Below are 22,782 nucleotides of genomic sequence, written 5' to 3'. Positions count from 1 at the left end.
AAAAAATTCTCCCCACCTCTGTCTTAAATGGGAGACCTCTTATTTTTAAACTGTGTCCCCTAGTCCTAATCTCTCCCACAAGGGGAAACATCCTCTCAGCATCCATCCTGTCAATTCACCTTGGGATATTATATGTTTCAATAAGATGACACCTCATTGGTAAAAGAAAGATTTTTATTATTAGAAAAGTAGAGTTGAAAAGGCATATTGGAGCAATGGGATATACATTAAAAAGGGAGAAACCTGTATGAAGGAGATGAGGTTTTGTGTAAGAGAAGACATTCAAAGATCTAACAAGTGTGAAAAGCCTCCAGCCTCAAGTTACTATACACAAGAACTGAAGTGAAGAAAACTCACTTTGAATTCGACTGTTCAGGGTATCATGTTACTTTGCCTAGGTCTTTTAAAATCTCTGTTTTATACTGTTGCCTTTACGGAGGTGTAACTGGGAGTTGGATTAATTAAGGGAGCTAGGAGTTATCATAGTAGTAATTTGTAAACCTATGTATGTGCTTAAAATTATTTTTTTTAAAAATAAAGGTTTAATTTAGTTTTGTAAGAAACCTATAAGACTTGATGGTCTTATTACTACTGGTAATACAAATTATAAGACAGTTATGGCAGTTGTTTCAAGTTTCCCTCTGGGATTTGAACAGCTCAGCATTTACCATCCGCTGTGACATAACATGAGTCTGATTTCTCCCTCTTTATTACTTTTTTAGTCATTCTTTGCTGGTTTTTAAATTCTGCCCAATTTTCTGACCTACCACCAATCTTCGCAGAATTGTACCATTTTTCTTTCAATTTGATACTGACTTTAACTTCCTTAGTTAGCTATGAATGGCGCATTGGTCTCCTAGTCTTTTTCACTGGAATGTATCGTTGTTGAACTTTATGATATATCTCCTTGAGTGTCTCCCTCTGCATTTCTACTGACCTACCTCTTAACCTATTTTCCCAGTTCACTTTAGCCAGCTCCGCCTTCAAGTCCTTGGTTTAAGCCTTCACTTAGGTTTAAAACACAAGTCTTAGACCCATTCTTTCCCTCAAACTGAATGCAAAATTCAATCATGTTATTATCATTACTACCTAGAGGCTCCTTTGCTGTGAGACTATTAATTAATCCTGCCCCATTGCACATTACCAAGCTCCTAATAGCCTGCTTTCTGGTTGGCTCTAGAACGTGTTGCTCTAAGAAATTGACCCGAATTTCAATTCTCATGTATGAGCTCATATTCCAGGCTACCTTTGCTGAACCGATTCGTCCAATCTACATGTAAATTAAAATCACCCATGATAATTGCAGTGCTTTTCTTAGCAGGTCGCATTATTTCTTCTTGTATGTCCTGTCATAAAGCACAGTTACTGTTAGAAGGCCTCTAAAACTGCTCCCACAATTGGTGACTTCTCTATGCTATTTCTTACCTCCACCCACACTGATTCTACATCTTGATATTTAGAACTAAGGTAATCTCTCATTATTGTTCTAATGTCATCCTTAATTAACAAAGCAACCCCACCCCCTTTCCTAATTTCCTGCCCTTACACAATGTCAAGTATCCTTGAATATTCAGGCTCCAGCATTGGTTACCTTGCAGCCATGTCTCTTATGGCTATCAGGTCATACATATTTATTTCTATTTGAGCTGACAGTTCATCTCTTTTGAATGCTATGGGCATTCAGATATAGAACCTTTTAGAAGTCTGTCTTTTTACTGTTTTTGTAAACTCTGGCCTTATCAGCTGGTGCGCTGTTAAGTTTGTATGCCCTGTCCCTTCCTGCCATACCCTGATTGTCGTTAGTCTTATTGCTACCTTGCTCTCTCCGTTTTCTCTGATTTACCACATCTTCCCACATGTGATCCCTTACCCTACTATTTAGTTTAAAGCTCTCTGTATCACCCTAGTTATAAGACTTGCCAGTACATTGGTCCCATCACAGTTCATGTGAAGACCACCCCAATGTTTCAGCTCCCAATTTCCCCAGTACTGTTGCCGGTATTCCATGAATCGAAACTCATTTCTCCCACACCAAACTTTGAGCCACAAATTCAATTCCCTAACCTTATTTACCCTATGCCAATTTGCTTTGGTTCGAGTAATAATCCACAGATTATTACCTTTTGGGGTTCTGCTTTTTAATTTAGCCCTTAACTGCTCATGCTGTCTAAGCAGAACCTCTTTCCTAGTCCTGCCTTTGTCGTTGGTACCGATGTGGACTACGGCAATTGCGAGGGCTAAGACTCCTCCACTTCTGCCTTCTCGATCCCCGTACCTGCCTCACTTGAAGTCACACCCTCCTGTTCCTAACCATCGACCAAAGCAGGTGACCCTAGCCTAAGAGGCGTGACTGCCTTCAGGAACAAAGTGTCCAGGTAACTACCCCCCTCCCTGATGCCACGCAGTGTCTGTAGCCCTGTCTCCAGTTCAGTGACTTAGAGCAAAGTTTCTTGAGCTGCAGAAGTTTATTGCAGATGTGGTTGCTGTGGATCACACTGGCGTCCATGAGCTCCCACATACTGCATTTGCAACCCATCACCTGCCCTACCATCTTTATTTTTTTAATTACATTTTTAACTTAGTGCATCTAGTCTTATTTGTGCTTATATTCTTGTTATTTCAATAAATGTCCTACTTGCCCCAATTGAATTTCCCTAGTTTCGATAAGATAAATAAGAAATACTCACCAGCCAATCAACTACCTACTTCCCTGTGATGTCTCACCTTGATTTTTGTTTCCAAGTGTGGCTCTGAAGCTGCAGACTGTATAATAGCTAGAACACTCAGCTCCTTTGAATTCTTATTCTGGCTCGCTGGTTTATAGCCTCATGCAGCTCCCTCTTGCTGGTTGATAGCCTCGTTCAGCTCCTCCAAATTCTCACTCTCTTGCTAGTTTGTAGCCCCACTCAGCTCCTCCGAATTCTCGCTCACTCTTGTTGTTTATAGCCCCACTCAGCTGCTGTATAGAAAACATGGAAGTCACATGCTGGTGATGTTCAAGAAAGTGGGAAACCACCAACATTTGGTGATGCTTTAATTATTGCCTCTGAGCTCTTGGACTCTGGCTTTGAATTTGATAAAGGTTCTGTTACATTCAACAGATTTAAGCCTGTGATTTCCTATAAGACTGAGGAGAAACCAGTCTTCTCTTTTGACGCACTTACAAATTCTGAGAACATTAGTGTTTATGGTGACATTGATGCAGATGTCCTGTGAAACTACCAGGAGTTCTCTCTGGCAAACATCATTTACTTAAGCTTGGAGGAATCCACTACAAGCGAGCAGAGTGCTCGGATGACTGCTGTGGATAGTGGCAGCAAGAATGCTTCTGAAATTATTGACAAGCTGACATTGACATTTAATCGCACTCTCCAAGCTGTCATTACCAAGGAGTTAATTGAGATTATCTCTGGTGCTGCTGCTCTGTAAACATGATGCTCCGGAAAGACACCAGTGAAAATGAATAAAAATGTGCTTCTGTTCGAAGATGATGGACAGTATTTCTGTTAAATTCATGGGAACCTTCTAAAGTTTGTAAATTATAATACAATAAAAAAACCATACACAGTCAAAAAAAAACATATAAATTTCTTAAATCAGAATGGACCCGTGCACTTAATAGCAATTTGTCTGTTGCAGGTGTTGTATGTGATGGAGCTACATCAGAACCAGGATGAAGGCAAGGCCCATTTTGTCTCCATATCTGAGTTTTTGCTTACTCACCCAGTGCTTAGCTTTGGCATTCAGGATGTCAGCAGATGTCGCCCGAGACACACAGAGGTTCTACCAGCTGAGGAAGAGAGTGACAGTTTAAATGCAGGTCAGCAAAACAATTAAGAGTACATTTGAGGATGCTCTGCATGTACTGTTCCTTTTCAAGAATCATTGCAAATATCACAGTTTAATGCTGTAGCATACAAAAAAGGAAACAAGTTACCAGATACATGGTGGGGTTTGGGCACATGTTTCAGCATAGAGTATGTGATTTGTCTACAATTTGTCCTTTTTATTGCATACAATTTTCAGACTGATGAGGAAGGCAGCCAGCCTAATCCTCGGATGCTATCATGCTGCTCTTCTGTCAATTGTTGTGCATTTACCAGTGTTTATGTTGCCCTCCCTCGGGGAATATTCGTCACCTAGGAGTTGGTTGTGTTTAGGGATTTCATCAAGGGAAGAAAAGCACTGTGAAGCTGCAACAAAACACTAGCACTCCTTTGTTAATACATCAGTTTTCACTGAAGTTGTGAAGTCACTCAAATTTATGGTACAAGAAATTATTTATGCATAACAGATATATGATTCATAACATTTTTGATAAAATCTCATCCTTCAGTCAATTCTGTGTACACGTTTTCAGAACAATGTTATCTGTCCCTGCTGCTGTTAAATTGTAATCACTGATTTAAAAAAAACTTTAAATCTGAAATGTTACTATTTGTATTGGAATGCACTTTATCCCTAATAAATTATAGATCTTTTCACAAAACTGATCCAGCTTCTTTAGCAGCAGTTAAGCTGTCTTAAACCATTTCTATTTTCAGAACCTACTGTTTCTTGGTAATTGCCTAAGCAAATGCATTGCTTGTATAAACCAGGTTTTAAAACTCGAGCAGTTTTCATGGGGGAATGGGACTAGCTAGATTGCTCTATGGAGAGGTGGCATGGACTCAATATGCCGAATGGCTTTCTTCTGTGCCATAATGATTCTATGACTCAGAATTCAAAGCTGTCCCAGTGTGAGGGAAAATTAATGAAGGGACATGTTCTCAGGATTTGCTTCATTCAGATGATGCTCTGCCACTTAATCATGGAGGATGGACTACATTCAAAAAGTAAACAGGACCATATCCTTGATAAACAATAATACAAAAGCAAAATACTGCGGATGCTGGAAATTTGAAATAAAAGCAAAATACCCGGAACACTCAACAGGTCAGGCAGCATCTGTGGGAAGAACTGGGTTCAGTTCTGATGAAAGGTCATCTTGACCTGCTGCAATGGTAACTCTGTTTCTCTCCACAGATGCTGCCTGACCTGCTGAGCATTTCCAACATTTTTTGTTTGTATTATCCTTGACGAACAACAATTACTGACTCACTATGTAGAATTAGAATATCAAAGGAAATGTGGAGTAAGTAGGAGAGTGATATTGGACTAGATGATTCATGTAATGGAAAACTGATGGACTGAATGGATTGTTTTTGTGCTCCAATATTTTTGCCTCCTTGTCCTCTGCGCGGTATTGCAAAGGTGTTTGTCTTGTCGTGCACAATTTCTGACTATATTTAATTTTTTCTTGGCAGAAGGAACCCCTGGCCCTGTTGAATCTTCAGTAGTGCAGATAAAATTATACTGTGTACACACCAAGTAAGTGGCAGAGTTAAGTTTTCTAAGTTTATTGGTAACTTTCTGAGCTGCAAATGGATACCAAGTTAGAGCTATTTTGTTCTCTTGTATTTTAGGCAGATACTTATATTTATGTCTAAAAATAGATAATGCACGGTACTAATTAATATTAAAGTTTGAAAAAGCTAAAAAAAAAAGCCCTTTAAAACATTGCGTAAAAGGAGTTAAACTTGAAAGGGGTTTGGATGTGGGTTTTGTGTATATCACTGCATGCTTCATCTGCTGGAGCTGTAGCCTTGGATAGTTTTTTTGTTTAGAGTTTTAAATGCAAGAAATCACTCCCATTTTTATTAAATAAAGTATTTTTAAACTGACTTTGAGAGAAATGCATAAATACAACTGGTCCTCCTCACCTTTGGTCTTGTCTTAGTCCTGTGTTGTTTCTGGTTTGGGGCCTGGCTGACAGCAGGAATAGAACAAAAAGCAACTTAATTGAAATGCTGAGATATGAATGCTTTGATGATCTAACGTCTGATTATTAGAAGTAGTTTTTGAATATGTTACTATTGAAGTGAAAAAACAATAATCACAGTCACTGCCTGGACAGACCATACTCGGAAATGAATGGTTTTGTCCTCCTCCCTAACTATTCTTAAGGAAGGATAAATTCACTAGTTTTACCACATTAGGAACTTAACTTTAACAGCTATATTGGCATGGGTAATGTCCTTTTTTATTTTGCAGGTTGTTTTTTTAGGCTTTTTGTGTTCTCCAACTCTGCCCTAAATACATTGACTTATGCTGCAACGTGACCCTCAAGCACCTCACTCAAATAGCCATTCTTGATTATATGAATTAAAATACAGTAGCAAACTAAAAATGCATCTTTACTCAGAGTGATGAAAGTGTGGAATGATCTGTCAGGGAGATCAATGGGAGAAAAATAAAAAGGATTATTCAAAATGCAGTTAGATATTGAAAGATAAAGTATGGTGGTGATGTGTTTCTTTGGACTAAAAGCTTTTCTCGCTTTGGCTGCATGGGCTCACACAAAAGGCAACTGTGTTGACAGGCTTCTGCTCTCAGGTGGGGAGGTGCTTTGCAAGCTATCCTGTTGCTGAATAGTGATCAGACATGTGAACCCTGACACATATTTCTGATCTAGCTAAGAGCACTGAGATCACTTGTACTACCCTAGTGCCAAGCTATTGAAGTCCGTTAATTCATCACAGATTGGAGTTGGACCTGACACCTTATCAGTGTCTGAGTTAACTGAACTCTTGGTAGAGCTTTCATATGAAAGGTCCAAGGAATACTCTGGTACAAAATTTCAACACTCAAAGTCCAGATGCAATATTCAAGTGGTTCCTTTACTACGCATGTGGGGAGCAAACGCTGGGCAATCCAGGTGCTTCTCCACCGAGGTTCAAATGAGCACAGTTTATATATTTTTTACTATCAGTTACAACTTAATGGTATTAGTTACACAAAGGCCACAGCACAATGACCCCCCCCCCCACCCCCCGGGCTACCAACCCGGTGGGCTGATAATTGTGTTCTTGTACAGTAATTGCAGTGCAGAGACTGGGTATTTTGGAGACAGCAAAGAATGTATGTTTGTTCCATACAAGAGGTTTACGGGGGCTGACTGGATGTGGTCCGAGGCCATCAGATGGTGTGAAATGGCCTTCCCCATTTCTTGATTGAGTTATCCTGTGTCCTTGTTTGTGTGTGTCTCCCATTTCCTAATTGCAAATTTACAGCTGAGCCCTTTGTACAAGTTTTTAGCTTTCATGTAAGGCTGTGATTGTCTGTGTATGCTTTGGCGCCCTAGCTGCTGGCCCTGGCTGGCACTTTAAAATAAATCCAAGTTTTCTGCACCTTCACATATATGATTGAAACTGGCTTGATACTGAGCCTGATGGTGAGGGCTGGGGAGGATATTGCTCTTAATTCTTTAAACATATTAGAGGAATCCTCAAAAAAAAAGACAAGAGTCCTGGGATGTTGATTTTGTTCAAAACATTTTACTGCCTTCTACTTTTGGCCCCTCTTTTACTTGTGACCGTAAGCACTGCTTGTTAGTAAATTATTTGGCTGCAGGGTCACTGGTCATCACTGGTGTATCTGACGCACTTCACAGGCGTTCACTCCCAGCAGAGATTTCTGGGTAGCTATCTAGGGCAAGAATGCTTTTTCCCCCACTGCTATTCCAAAGTGCATCAACTAACAGCAAAGCCTAGCAATTAAACCTGGGACTTTCCTAGTTTGGTTTAAGTTACTCACTTAAAGTTAGATTGGCATGTTTTCATTTTGTAGTTTCATTCTGCCCAAGTTTTGTTGGTGTTTGTTCTCCATATGAGCATGCGCTCAAATCCCATGCTCCTGCTCTGCTCCTGTATGTTTCTGCTCCCTTTTCCTTAAACTGCCTGTGTAACCAATTGTTCAATGTTGACATTGTCCCTGTTTCAATCACTCGTAGTGTTTGTTTTTTGGAGGAAAGTTTATCCTGCTCTCTGCCTGAAATCCCTTGCATTTAATTTTGTATCTATGCCTTTGCACTAGAGGCCTCAATCAACAGAAACAGCCTGTTTCTATGTACTCTGGTCTCATCCCTTAATAATTTTAAACACCTCGATCAAAATAAAGCTTAATCTTCTGATTAAAAGAAACCCAATTTTTCAAGTAAATATGTGAATCATCATGAAGTGAGTTTTCCTTTGTTTGAAGGTCAATGATCTGTGCTGGAATATAGTTTAGGTGCATAGTCCTTTCATAGAGCAGAGATGTCAGGGATTTACATTTTATTGGCTATGTGCCATTTGAGTTGTAATTCATCCGCTTGCCTTGAATGCAGAATCAATTTTCTAGGATTGACATGTTTTATTGCGATGTTCAAACACCAGTTTGTAGATTTTCCATATTGCTTCCATTTTAAATTCATAATTTTTAGATGGAGTCTGTAATTATGAATAATGGCTAATATCTGTGGCACTACTAATACTTTCAGCCTAAAGCAATAGATCAGTCAGATTCAAGTATGGTGAGAATTAATTACAACATAATCACTAATTAAATATAATGTAATTAAACAGATAATGCATGCAATCTCTTGAATGCTAGTTACTAACTGAAACAAGACCCCTTCTGATCAATTCTAAAGGTCCCACTTGCTGTTAAAAGTTTTTTATAAATTTAAGATTTATTTTTCTGCCTTAAACATCACTGAACATGCTCCTTAAGTTTTATTTCTGCTATGAATTGCATTGAATGAAATAATCCACACAGTGAGTTAATAAGCTCAAGTGATTGGGGATGTGGCTTTATGTGCTTCGAAATGCCGGGTGTATCTTCATCCTGCTTTACAAACATATAAAGAGCAAGATGAGTAGCATAGCACATACAACTTCATTCTGGTTACTTGGAAAATGTCAGAAGTAGGTTTTGAGAACATGTATTTTGCCCTTGCTAATCTTGGATTGCTGGTACAGTTCCACTTAAACATTTTATTCTTCAAAACCAGTGTGAACGTTAACAGCGTTGCTTGTACTTTCCTTTGACTTTAAAGACTTCTTTACTTAAGGCATTGCGAGGAAATGCAGTTACTTCCCCCTAATATCCCTGGACCATGCTAACTCTCATACTGTATAAAACAGATTATTATGCACCGATTACCATTTTTTTGACATCTGAATCTGTTTAGAAATTTGCATTGCATAAAACTGGTGTATTTTTTACTGTTTTGCAATAGTTTTGTTAACAGCTTGAACATCCACTTTTAAGGTGACTATGTGTTGGAAAGTTGTCTTTTTCCATTATTCCTTCTCTCAAGGAATCAAGCAGAATGTTTCACATTACTACAGCAGAATTGTTTGTTTCATTTAATTTGGATGAATTTTCCTTCTGCTGCTGTATGGGCTTTGAAGTGTGGCCAGAGGACCACGTCAAACATTGGATGTTTTTTTTGTCAGAATCCTTAGGAGATGTTAGTTGCAGGTTGCAGGTTACAGGTTCCTTCTGTTATCTTCAAAGTATGTTCTGAACATTTTTATTGTTTCAGAACACTTCAGGATGTGCAGATTTACTTCCAACCACATCAGAATCCCGAAGAACCTGTGTTAATGTCGTCTGTTGCCTCCCATGAAGATTTCAGTAAGTTGTGCACTTAAACCTGACACTTGACATTGCATTATGGTGCTATACAAAAATTATTTTCTCCACTTGTTTTTAGTTTATGCCATTATTTCGTCCTTTTACCTTTTCTGAATATAGTGTTAAATAATTTTCTTTGTTATAACATGAAATATCACACTAATCTTTCAAATAAATCTGTTACTTGTTACTGCAAAATCAAATAGGTGTTAAAATAACTTAAGTTCAGGTTAAAGTAACTTCAAATATTAAAGTGGACTGCAAATATAATCTAACTGGTCACTGTTGATTAAAATGACTTGCATTGTTTTGTTTAAAACAGTTGAATTCAAGTCTACATAATTTATCCTGTCCTCAATATCAGACTTGTCTATTTTTCTAATGCAATTTTTTTGAGTTGCTGGAAATTAGCATATCTGTTTGATATTATAAGTAATATGCTCTTTTAAAATGCTTCTTACAACATAATCTCTTTGGCCAAACATCTGGTCACCTGTCCTAATATCTGTCAATTTTGTTTGATAAAGATTGTGTGCAGTGCTAAGTAATTGCTTTTACTATGCAAAGGCGCCAGATAAGTGCTAATTGTTGTGTTAATTGTGCAATAAAAATGGACCATCTGTTATCTATTAAATTGGTATTTAGTGAATGATAAGTTAAATTCTAAATAATTTGGAAGGTACTATACATGCTCGTTCCTCTTGTGATGCAGCATTATTTATATTTTGTAGATTTTCCAGCCGATATTTGTACTATTGTACTAAAATTGACAATTTTCATATTAACCATCTGTTGTGCCCCAAAATATCCATTTGTTTTTGTTGCCTTATAGTTCTCTGCTGTATAGCCTGGTATCTTTTGTATATAATTTAATAAAAATGGTCATAATAATGCTCAGACTTGGCATATGGGTGACATATTTTACTTGGAGAGGCTTGTGTGTATAAAGCTTCACTGCTACCATCAATGGCAAAATATATTTCTTTGGTTGAAGCCCAAGCATTGAATCCAATTCAAAACCTAATGGAATGATTAATACTTCATGTTTACTTCTACTTTTGAAGCATTCACAGATCATCTAACAGATGTGAGCATTGAGGGGCCAGCGTCTGATAAGGGCTCTGGCAGAGGTTCGCAGCATGATCTGCGGCGTATAGTAGATCTTCCAGTTCCTACAGACTTCCTTTCTGTCTCCAATGATGTGAAACCAAAGTTAATGACTCCAGATGCTTTCATGACTCCTAGCACTTCACTTCAACAGGTGAATGTCATTAATGATTTAAATTGCAGATGGATTCTAAAATGTTTATTTTCTGGTGAATATTTGCTTACCTAGGCTACCCTTTCTTACCTTCCCCACTTGTCACTGTCAGCTATGGCCAGATCCAGGGTGAAGATCCTAAACCACTAATTTGGAATCCCACTTCAGGAGGTAGCTCATTGCATCTTGAGCTCCAACTCCAGAAGAGTATATGCACTATTGCTCTAATGTGAATTTATCAATTCTTGCAACTGTCATTCTGAATGTTTTTACTGAATGAGACTTAAGAATTTGGAAATTATCAACAGTTCTGTGCTGTGGCCCTGCATTCATCAGAATGTGGGTTGGTTTACCGAACAAATTTCGCGTTAGATCTTTACTGCCACCAGACTAGCTTCTGACCGGCTCCCAGAGCTGGAAGAATGAAGTATTAGCCCAAACTCCCTATTGCTGAGCAAGCTACTGCTGAAAGTCTTTCACTCAGAAATCTTGTGCTGAAACATTTTACATTTAAAATGCATCGCTTGATGTGTACCACTGCCAGCCAGGCCTTCTAGTGTGCTTATAATTGCAGCCTGCTGATTTTTGTTCACTGCAGCATGCTAAATAGCTTGTGTTCCAATGCGTTGAATGTCAAGTAATTACCAAAGCAGCTGAGAAGTATACCAGTCAATTATAAAAAGTTTTTATTTACTGCAGTTAGTGGGGTTTAGCTGACTGTACTTGTCCACTGTGTGTGTATTGTGCTGCTATAACTCACTGTTTTATTTTGGACAGATCTCTGTGTCACCAGGGAGCAGTGTAAGCACTTTGACTGCAGTGACTGGTTTGAGTAACAGCTCTGTTAATGAGACTGGAACATCAAGGTAGGCAACTGATATTACTTACTCAAAAGTATAAATGCCCATTTCGGAGATCAATTGAGTATCTGTAATTCTGCTTAACTTCTCACGTGTCGGTGCAGACTCGATGGGCTGAAGGGCCTCTTCTGCACTGTGATTCAGCAATATTAATTCTGGAGTGGAGGAGGTTTGAACTGGTCACTGAAATAAAAACAGAAAATGCTGGAAAACTCAGCAGGTCTGAGCTTCAGCAGGCATTTTGCTTTTATCTTATTGAACTGGTCTCTGTCTGTCTCATTTGCCTCCCTCCCACCCTGGTGCAAACTTTCCTACTTTCCCTCTTTACTCAGTTTCTTCTTTGCAGAATCAAGTTGGACAAAAAGAGCTTTGCTCTGCATTGTGTCAAAATGGATAAATGTTTCATTCCAAGTTTGTGTGCTTCATTTACTTATTGGGGGATAAAAACAAAATCCTCCTTTTATTGGGTGGGTTTGAAGTTTGGATCGGGCTTATTAATTTGCAGCCAATTTTGAGAGAAAACTGAACACACCATCAATCAGGGGCAGTGTTTTAAGTTGCATGTAGCAGCACTACCCCTAGCTAGGAAATCCAGCTGGTATCTAACATGAATTGTTTACAATTCGGGTGGAATCGATCACTATTTTAAAGCTCCCCACTTCAGAATTGACAGACATGACCATAGTTTGTTAGACCGTCTGAATTGAAATGTTTTTCAACACAATGTATATTGTTATTACTAGAGATGCACTACAACAGTCATGTAAGTTTTTTAAAAAAGTGTTCTCTAGACCCTGGCAAGATCTCATTTATATTCACCTTTAATTATCTGGAGGTGGTGAAGGATCTTCTATTGTTGTGCAACTGAGCCATTTGCTGGACCACTGCAGAGGAGTCAGCCATGTATAGTATGACTTGGAATCACAGGGCTTGACTGGGAAAGCTGACAATTTACCCCCCTGTGATTCCATTATTTTTTTTTATATTTTGAGGTGATTCCATTATTCTGTGAGGGTTGTTAATGGTATGTTAATGATATTGTTACGATACACAGGTGAAGGGCATTGATTTTATTACTTTGAGCTGGGACACTAGGGTAGGGAGGGTGGTGGGGGAGGTGAGAGGAGAGCTGGGGCTGAAGAAAGTCAATAAACTCTTGATAAAGAAAAGCTCCCTGTCTTGGTTTCTGTTTTACCAGCTGGCTTGGATCCAATTAACAGGGTATTAGTTTTTAATACTATTACAGCAGAGTAGTAGCTTTTACCATGCTCACCTCATACTGCAATGTTTTATTGATTTTATTTTCAGAACTTGCTGTGGTGGGATCTGAACTTTGTGACCTCTGGATTCCTAAATGAGTGCCATAAACCACCACACAACTATACTGAATTTGAGTGTAAAAAGTATTTATTTCTCTTGCAAAAGAAATAGATGACAGGCTGCTCCTGTATTTGCCTTCTGACTGAGTGAAAAATGTATATTGATCTCCCCTACCCAGAGTGCATTCTGCACCTTGCTTCTGTCGAAGCTTACTCCATGATACTCAGTAGAGGAATATTGATTCATCAGTTGAGGAGGTACAGTGATTGCTGCATCATGCAATAAGATCGTGGCTGATCTTTCATTTCATTTCTACTTTTCAACCTGGTCACCATATTCCTTGATTCCTGAGAGTCCAAAAATCTATTTCAGCCTTGAATATATTCAAAGACTGAACATCCGCAGCCTTCTGAGGTAGAAAATTCTTACGATTCACAACTTTTTGAGCAAAGAAATTCCTCCTCACCTTAGTTTTAAATGAATCGATCCTTTAACCTGAGACTATGTCCGCTAGCTCTAAACTCTTCAACCAGTGGAAACAACCTCTCAGCATCTTCCTTGTCAAACCCCCTCAGAATCTTACATATTTCAGTGTGAGAGCCTCTCATTCTTCAAAGAATAGGCTCAATCTACTCTCTCTCACCTTGGGTCTACCCACTCATCCCAGGAATCAATCTAATGGAACCTTGGCTGCACCTCTCATTCTTCAAAGAATAGGCGCAATCTACTCTCTCTCATCTTGGGACTACCCACTCATCCTAGAAATCAATCTAATGGAACCTTGGCTGCACCACTTTCAAGGTGAGCATATTGTTCTTCGATAAGGAGACCAAAACTATGCACAGTACTCCAGGTGTGGTCTCACCAAAGCCCTGTACGATTGTTGCAAGGCTTCCTTATTTTTTGATTTCAGCCCCCTTGCAATAAAGGCCAACATGCCATTTGCCTTCCTAATTGCTGGCTGTACTTGCATGCTAACTTCCTAGTTTCTTGTATGCAGGCACCCAAATCTCTCTCAACACCAATATTTAAACATTTCTTAATATTCTGGTTTTCTATTCTCCCTACCAATGTGAATAACCTCTCATTTCCTGACATTATACTCCATCTGCCACCACTTGCCTACTTGCATAACTTGTCCATATCTCTTTGTAGCCTCTGTGTCCTCCTCACCACTTATTTTCCATCTAGCTTTGTATTGTCAGCAAACTTGGGTTACTCTCTATCCCTTCATCTAAGGGATACAGGTTGTAAATGGTAGAGCCCCTAGCACTGAATCTAGCAGCACCCCATTAGTTGCAGCCTGAAGATTTGAAAATGCCCATTTATCCCTACTCTCTGCCTTCTGTCCATTAATCAGTCTTCAGTACATGCTAATGTACAGAATTAATTACCCCTAACCCTTGACCTCTTAACTTGCACAAGAGCCATTTATGTGGCAACCTTTTGAATGCCTTTTAGAAATCCAAATACGGTACATTATATCCATTGCTTCTTTACCCTGTCAGTTGCATCTTCAAAAAACTTTAAATTTGTCTGACAAAATTTTCCTTTCATAAAACCATGATTTTCTAAGTGCCTTAATAATAGTTGGTTCGAATGGACATACCCAAGGATAATGATGGAGGGGGTCTAGAATGTTAGCTGATGAGTGGTTCTCAAAGTACAACAATGTCAGGCTTTGAGCAACTAGCCTAGGACAGCATGGTAAACCTGGCTACTGGCTTTCAAATTTTGGTGGGAGGGAGTTGCAAGGTAAACTGGTTTGAGATTGCCTTAGTCTAATGATGCCTGGATTGTTGCCAATCAGGCTGTCCAGTTTCCTTATTGCTGTACATGATGATTAAGCTGGATGGCTTGTTAGGCTTGGGAAAGAAGGGACTTTTGAGATGACTTAATAGGAATTTTCAAAATTATGAATGGGATTGATGAAATTGATCCTGATCATTTCAGATTGATGGGTTCAAAAATTAGAAGCATAATTTTAAAAATTGACTAAGGAAGAATTTTCTTATTAGTAGTAGACATTTAGTTACAGTTGGAATAAATAAAACCTGTGCCTAAGAGACAACTGTATATGTTTCTGCATCAGGAGAGGATTTCAGGGTTAATGAGAAAGCAGTAACTTGGGATTGTGATTAACAAAGAAAAAGTAGAAATATTGGTTCAAATATTTCTTTTTTCTGGAGTACATTTTCTTCTGTTACTCAGTGATTAGATTTTTCATGAATGTTGTATATAAGGCTGATCCAATTGGATGCCTAAGCTTAAAGTATTTGAGAGGTCGTTGACAGTGCTATGAAGTGGCACTTAGCAAAAAACTGCTCACCGATGCTCAGTTTGGATTCCAGCAGGGCCACTCTGTTCCAGATCAGCCTTGGTCCAAACATGGACAAAACAGCTGAATTCCAGAGGTGAGGTGAGAGTGACTGCGCTTGACATCAAGCCATCATTTGATCAAGTGTGTCATCGAGGAACCTGAGCAAAATTGAAGTGAGCGGGAGGGAAATCTTTCCAATGGTTGGAATCATACCTCATGCAAATTAAGATGGTTATGGTTGTTGGAGGCCAATCATCTCAGCCCCGGTCCAAAGCTCAACCATCTCTGGCTGCTTCATCAATGACATTCCTGTCATAAGGTCAGAAACGAGGATATTCATACAAGTGTAAGAATTGGGAGCAGGATTAGGCCACTTGGCCCTTCGAGTCTGCTCCATTTGCTGATGATTGCAGTGTTCGATACCACTCGCAAGACTTCAGATCATGAAGCAGTCCATGCCTGCATGCAGCAAGACCTGGGCAACTTTCAGGTTTGGGCTGAAATGCGGTAAGTAAAATTTGTGCAACATGTGCAGACAATGAGAGAATCTGGTTATCTCCCCATGACATTCAATGACATTACCATCGCTGAATCCTCCATCATTATCATACTGGAGTTTATCATTGATGGATATTAAATAACTGGATCATGTATATAAATACAGTGGCTAAAAGGACAGGTCAGAGCCTGAGAATTCTGTGACAACAAACTCTCTACCTGATTCCCCAAAGCCTGTCCATCATCTTCATGGATTAGCACCCCATCCACCACCTTAAACATTAATTCCCTCCACCACTGGCACACAGTGGCAGCAATGTGTAACATGTACAAAATGCACTGCAGCAACTTGCGAATGCTCCTTTGACAGCACCTTCCAAACCTGTGACATGCGTCACCTAGAAGAATAAGTGCAGCCGATGCGTGGGAACACCACCATGCACCTTGTCTATGCTGCCATTCCTTCACTGTTGCGAGGTCAAAATTCTAAAACTTATTCCCTGACAGCACTATGGGTGTACCTACACTGCATGGACTGCAGTGGTTCAAGAAGGCGCCTCACCACCATCTCCTGAAGGGAAATTAGGGATGGACAATAAATGCTGGCCTTGCCAGTTATACTCACATCCCAAAAATGAATAATAATTTAAAAATTGCTTTTATACATGCTAGCAAGCATACTGGATGCTAAGCTTGGCAATTTGTTCATTGACCAGTGCATGGCAGAATCTTTTGAAACGTAGTTATTTAAATTGCTCAAAGAAATGAGATTGCTTGACCTATTTTGTATTTGTCAACATCAAAATTACTGAATGTGACTATCGCATTTCATAACATTGAAGATCTCTATTAGATCGCCCCTCAGTTTTTCCAAAGAGCAACTGCCTTTTCATCCTTTCCTGATAAGCATATCCTCTCAGCCCTGGTATCATCCTTGAATCTTGTTTGCAGCTTCTCAAGTGCCTCCAATATGTTTTTATAATATGAAGATCAGAACTGTGCACAGTAATTCAAGTGTAACCTAACTAAGGTTCAATACAAAATTAAGTTGACCTCTGCTTTTCAACCCTATTGCCGTAGAAGTTAATTGGTTGCATTTTTACAAAGAAAAATGGCTTAATTAATCTGTGTCACTATTTTTAGTGATTTGCGTCTCTGTACCCCTGGTTTCCTTTGCTCTTTTACTCCATTTAGACCTGTATTATCCAAGCAGTATGTGGTCTCCCTTTTTCTATCAAAATATAATAGTTCACATTTATTTATATTAAAATTAATTTGCACATTATGCACTCATTCTGTAAGCTTATTAATGTCATCTTATACTTGACTTCCTCAATATTTACTATACCTCAATTTGGTGTCTGCAAATTTTAAAATTGTACCATTTTCCAAGTCCAAATTGTTTATGTAAATTGCGAACTATGGTCTCAGCACCGATCTTTGTAGAATACTACTTCCCACCTTTACCGGTCTGGGTAGCTACCCTTAAGTTCTACTATCTTCATTATTCTATAGCTAGTTTGCAATCAGTCCTGCTGCTTCTCCCTTCTCCACTTGCTCTGACTAATCATGAATCGACTGTGTGGTACTTTTCGAAGGCCTTTTGAAAATCCAGATATATCTAATCCAAATATATTACATCTATGATTGCAAGAATATACAAGACACAATTCTGAAGTTTACTGTTTATTTGGAGCAGTGGAGGGTGAAAATCTTCACAAAACATTTGAAAAGAAATTTGTAAGCGATCTCCATAGAGAGTGGTAGAAGTATTTATCAATTGCTTTCAGGAGGAAATAGTGTCTTGGCGACTGCAGATTGATTGTATAAATGATTTGTACTCTTGCAAACTCGACTTAGCTAAATTGCTTTGTAATATCGGTGTAGCAGTTCTTCAAATTAGTTTCCATCTGTTTAGAGGACAGCTATTTATACTTAATCACTTCTGAACTACTATGTATTTAAGTTTACATCTTTCTTTTGTTGTCAAATATCCATACAACAATGTTTACTTTGTATTCAGTCTCAGTGTTCCCTCTAACTTCTTTTGTGTGCGGCCTGTTTGCTTTGCATGGTCCCTTTAAGATTGTTGCGTGATGGTGTACACACATGTCATTAATTGTGCCTAGCCTGCTTATACCCTGTTTATTGCACAGCTGCGTACGTTCCGAATATCGATCCAGCCATGCACCCACGTTGCTTAGAGGGAATATTGTTTGTACCTACTGTCTACAGTTAAAGGGATGATCTTTCACAAATGTGTTGCTGTTTTAATTCACAAAACATTGTTAATATAGTATAAACACAAAATGCAACTGGTGTAATCGTTTGAAAACATACGTTATAAAATATAAAAAGCACTTTTTCTTCCTCCAGTCTGAGTCTTTTCTCGATGCTTTTCTCCTTTAGACTCTGTTGCCTTACTGCCTGCCTTTTTTGATCTTGTGGAAGATTTGATAGCATACATTATGTCTAAATTTTCTGTGGTCCAGATTTTGCAGTTGTAAGTTGATAGTGAGACTATCAGCATTTTCCGTCATTACTCTGTGAATCTGGCAGCAACATTTGGTGCCGCACGTGCAGTTAAAGATGGAAATCTAGAAATTGCTGTCAGTGATGTGAATTGCAAAAGGCTAGTATGCAGGTACAGCAAATAATTAGGAAAGCTAATAGAATGTTATTTATTAAGAAGGGAATTTAATACAAAAGTAGGGAGGTTATGCTTCAGTTATATAGAGCGCTAGTGCAACCATGCCTGGAGTACTGTGTACAGTACAGGTCACCTTATTTAAAGAAGGACGTTAATGCACTGGAAGCAATTCAAAGAAGGTTTACCAGACTAATACCTGGAATGGATGAGTTGTCTTATGAGGAAAGGTTGCACAGGTTAGGCTTGTATCCATTGGAATTTAGAAGAGTAAGAGGCAACATAATTGAAACCTTTAAGATCCTGAGGGGCTTTGACAGGGTAGTTGTGGAGAGGATGTTTCCTCTTGTGGGAGAATTTGGAACTAGGGGCCACTGTTTAAAAATAAGGGGCTGTCCATTTAAAATGGAGATGGGGCAGATTTTTTTCTGAGGGTCATGAGTCTTTGGAACTCTCTTCCTCAAAAGGCGCTGGAAGCAAAGTCTTTGAATATTTTTAAGGCAGAGGTAGATAGATTCTTGGTAAGCAAGGGGATGATAGGTTATTGTGAGTAGGTGGGATGCAAATTTGAGGTTACAATCAGATTAGCCGTGATCTTATTAAATGGTGGAGCAGGCTCAAGAGGCTGAATGACCTCCTCCTCGTTTGTATGTTCATATGTATGTGATTTCCCACTCCTCCACAGGGTGTGCTATTCTTCAAAGTTGGAAATGTTGGAAGATCATGTCATGATCTTCCACTGTTTAGGCAATTAATCTCTTTGAACAAGACATAATGTTTACAAGCGTTTTTACAATGAGGTGTAACTGAATTTGTAGCACTAAACATACTACGTCATAATTACTATTGAACAAACTCTCTAGCCCTGAAAACTAATTTTATATATTTGTTGAAATATCAAATTTCACCATGATAATTCTACAGATTTTCATTTTTTTTTAATGTTTAATATTTCAGCTGCTACATTAATACCATGAGTATGTCCTAATTGTTCTTTCACTCTGTAAAATGAAAAAGTGAAAGATATTGGCACTTGTTATTTCCTGGTTTCCTGTCTGAGAATTCTACAACGTGATTGACTGCATAACCTCTATCACTGTTGCTGGATACAAAAGATTCCTATCCCCTATTCCTGGCATATGATGAAATTAATGTAGAGAGAGGTGAAATACATGCCACAGAGTTTGCTCGACCTTCTTCGAAGGCAGCATTGAGCACTATTACTTGTTGCTGACTGCTAAATCTGGGCCTTTGAGTTATTTCAGGGGGAGGGGAATTAACCTTTCATGCTTCTACCTTGCTTGATTTATATTTAAAGAAAAAAATTAATTACTTTCAGCTGGTTCATTGGAGGTTTTAATTCTCGGCAATTTTCTATTAGAACTGAGCTTATGAAAAGTTGGAAGGCATTGATCGTTTTGAGATCTGCAACTTGTTATCTATTTAGCTGATGCTGATAGTTTGGGAACTTGAGAGCCGTATACTCTGATTACTTTCATCAGCAGAGGACTCTGATGGAAAGCCTTAGCATTTCACACAGAAAATGTTATTGTATGGGCAAGTTTAATTTTCTTCTAAATGTGATTTTTTTTTGTCACCTTCTGATAATCTTATCTCTAATGTGCACAACTTACAAGGAAGGCCAAGAAAGTGGCTAAGGATTTTCAGTAAGATATTTAGTGATTTGTTTTGTTGCCACCTTTTGCGGATAGATTTTGCTCACTGCTTATACTTCTTGTTTTTGTGTGTCCTTAGTATTTTCTCAAATGACAGTTTCATCAAGTTTGATTCGTACACCCCCTGCTTTAGTTGTCATTTATTGATGATTGGAACATGAAACTTGAACAAATCAGGCTGAAAGTATGATGCCTACTTCACATATCAATGTCGTGCTTGATATCACAAGGGAATTTTTTGTAATTGTGCATGTTTTAAAATTAGGACTTGTGACAAAAATGATTTTAAACATGCTAACAAGATTTCTGCAATTTGTTTTGGCTGGTACAGATTCTGGTGAGTGACAGTGTAATAATAATTTAACTCTTTGTGCATTTTCTTTTTTTAGACCTGCTGAAGACCTGTGCCTAAGCCCAAAGATGACTTTGGAGAATGTCGCTATCAGTAATAGCACAAGCAGCACTGTTCAAGCTAGTCCAAGGAGCAACTCTGTACAGCTTATCCCAGGGCTTTCTGACCAACTACCCTCAAAACCTCTTCAGGTATGCCCATTACAAAAGAAGACACCTTTTAAAAAAAAGTTGTGTTCGTTGTGTATTGATTTTCACAGAAATAACGTGCACTGTACAATGTCGGGGAGAAGATGAAGCACAACTTGGTATGCAACTTTGCGAACTGATAGACTAATACTAGTATAAAGGCTAAAAGGGGAAGAAAGTATATACATGGAGCACTTGGCAGCATAAAAATGGAAAGTGTTAACTGGTTTTATTTTTTTTAATGCATGTCATGTTAAAAATAATAATAGTCAAAGTAAGCTCCTGGATGACAGCAGTTAGCTTAGTGCCTGCACATTAGGTTAATAGAAGTGAAGGGTAAACATCCCTACTTAAAACACTGAACATAGGGACATAAAGGAAGGAGTAGGCCATTCGGTCCCTCAAGCAGCTCTGCCATTCAAGTATATAGTGTCTGATCCTCTACCTCAATGCCATTTTCCCACACTATCCCCATATCCATAGATATCTTTAATATATGAAAATCTATCTTGAATATACTCAATTATTGAGCCTCCACACCCCTCTGGAGTAGAGAACTCCAAAGATTCACCACCCTTTGAGTGAAAAAATTCCATCTCACCTCAATCCTAAAAGACCAATCTCTTATTCTGAGATCCCCTGCATCGACCTTGTCGAGTCCTGTAAGAATGTTGTATGCTTCAATGAAATTGCCTCTCATTCTTCTAAAGCCTAGAGAATATGAGCCCAGTCTGCTTAATCTCTCCTCATAGGACAATCCCACCATCCCGGGGTCAGTCTGGTTAACCTTTGTTGCACTCCCCCCTATGGCAGGTATATCCTTCCTTAGGTAAGGAGCCCAAAACTGTACACAACACTCCAGGTATGGCCTCACTGAAGCTCTATATAATTGCACCAAGAATTCTTTATTCCTGCACTCAAATCCTCTTGCCGTAAAGCCCAACATACCATTTGCCTTCCTAATTGCTTGCTGCACTTGCATGTTAGCTTTCAGTGACTTATAAACAAGGACACCCAGGCCCCTTTGGACATCAATACTTCCCAATCTCTCACCACTTAAGAAATATGCTGCATTTCTGTTTTTCCTAGCAAATGGATAACTTCACATTTTTCCACATTATATTCCATCTGCCATGTTCTTGCCTACACACTTAGCCTGTCTAAATCCCGTTGAAGCCTTTTAGCATCCTCCTCACAACTCACATTCCCACCTAACTTTTGTGTCATTAGCAAACTTAGAAATATTACGTTTGGCCTCCACATCCAAATCATTGACATAGATTGTGAATAGCTGGGGCCAAAGTACTGATCCTTGCAGTATCCCACTAGTCATATTCTACCAGCCTGAGAATGACCCATTTACTCCTACACTCTGATTTATGTCTGCTATCCAATTCTCGGTGCATACCAGTATATTACCCCCAATCCCACAAGCTCTAATTTTACTTACTAACCTCTTGTGTGGGACCTTATCAAAAGTATTCTGAAAATCCAAATATACCACATCCACTAGTTCCCCATAATCTATTCGGCAAGTTACATCCTCAAAAAAATCTTAACGGGTTTGTCAAACATGATATCCCTTTCATAAATCCATGTTGACTCTGCCCAATCCTACCATTTTCTGTGTGTCCAATTATCACATCCTTCATAATAGATTCTAGTATTTTCCCTACTACTGATGTCAGGCTAATAGGCCTGCAGTCCCCTAATTTTTCTCTCCCTACTTTCTTAAACTGTAGGGTTTTATGTGCTCTCTTCCAATCTGCATGAACCATCCCAGAATCTATAAATTTTTAGAAGATGACCTCAAATGCATCCACTATCTCTTCAGCCACCTCTTTCAACACTCTGGGATGTCGATCAATAGGTTGAGGGGATTTATCAACTTTCAGTCTCATTAATTTCTCCAGTGCTACTTTTCTTCTAATTCTAATTTCTTTCAGTTTTTCATTCTTGCTAGTCCCTTGGTTCTCTAGTATCGCTGGGAAGCTTTTTGTATCGTCATAAACACATAAACAAAGCATTTGTTTAGTTTCTCTGCCATTTCCTTATTCCCCATTATAAATTCTCCTGTCTATGCCGTTAGTGGGCCCACATTTGTCTTTGTTAATCTTTTCCTTTTTATATACTTATAGAAGCTTTTACAGTCCATTTTT

General features: G+C 38.7%; 1 protein-coding gene and 1 pseudogene across 1 annotated transcript in view; both read left to right on the top strand.

Moving 5' to 3' along the window:
* Positions 1-22,782, top strand: part of edc4 (enhancer of mRNA decapping 4) — a 99,797-nt gene that overhangs the window by 24,174 nt on the left and 52,841 nt on the right. The window contains exons 12-17 of the mRNA XM_078544168.1: positions 3,640-3,820; positions 5,307-5,370; positions 9,410-9,501; positions 10,566-10,762; positions 11,540-11,628; positions 20,473-20,626. Of these exons, the coding sequence (XP_078400294.1) occupies positions 3,640-3,820; positions 5,307-5,370; positions 9,410-9,501; positions 10,566-10,762; positions 11,540-11,628; positions 20,473-20,626 (777 nt within the window). The remainder of the gene's footprint in view (positions 1-3,639; positions 3,821-5,306; positions 5,371-9,409; positions 9,502-10,565; positions 10,763-11,539; positions 11,629-20,472; positions 20,627-22,782) is intronic.
* LOC144681424 (ATP synthase F(1) complex subunit gamma, mitochondrial pseudogene) lies at positions 2,213-3,550 on the top strand (annotated as a pseudogene).

This window comes from Cetorhinus maximus, chromosome 6, assembly GCF_964194155.1.
Source record: "Cetorhinus maximus chromosome 6, sCetMax3.hap1.1, whole genome shotgun sequence".
NCBI classification, from domain to species: Eukaryota; Metazoa; Chordata; class Chondrichthyes; order Lamniformes; family Cetorhinidae; genus Cetorhinus; species Cetorhinus maximus.
Note: the sequence above shows the minus strand (reverse complement) of the source record. Positions and strands in the feature narration are given on the sequence as shown.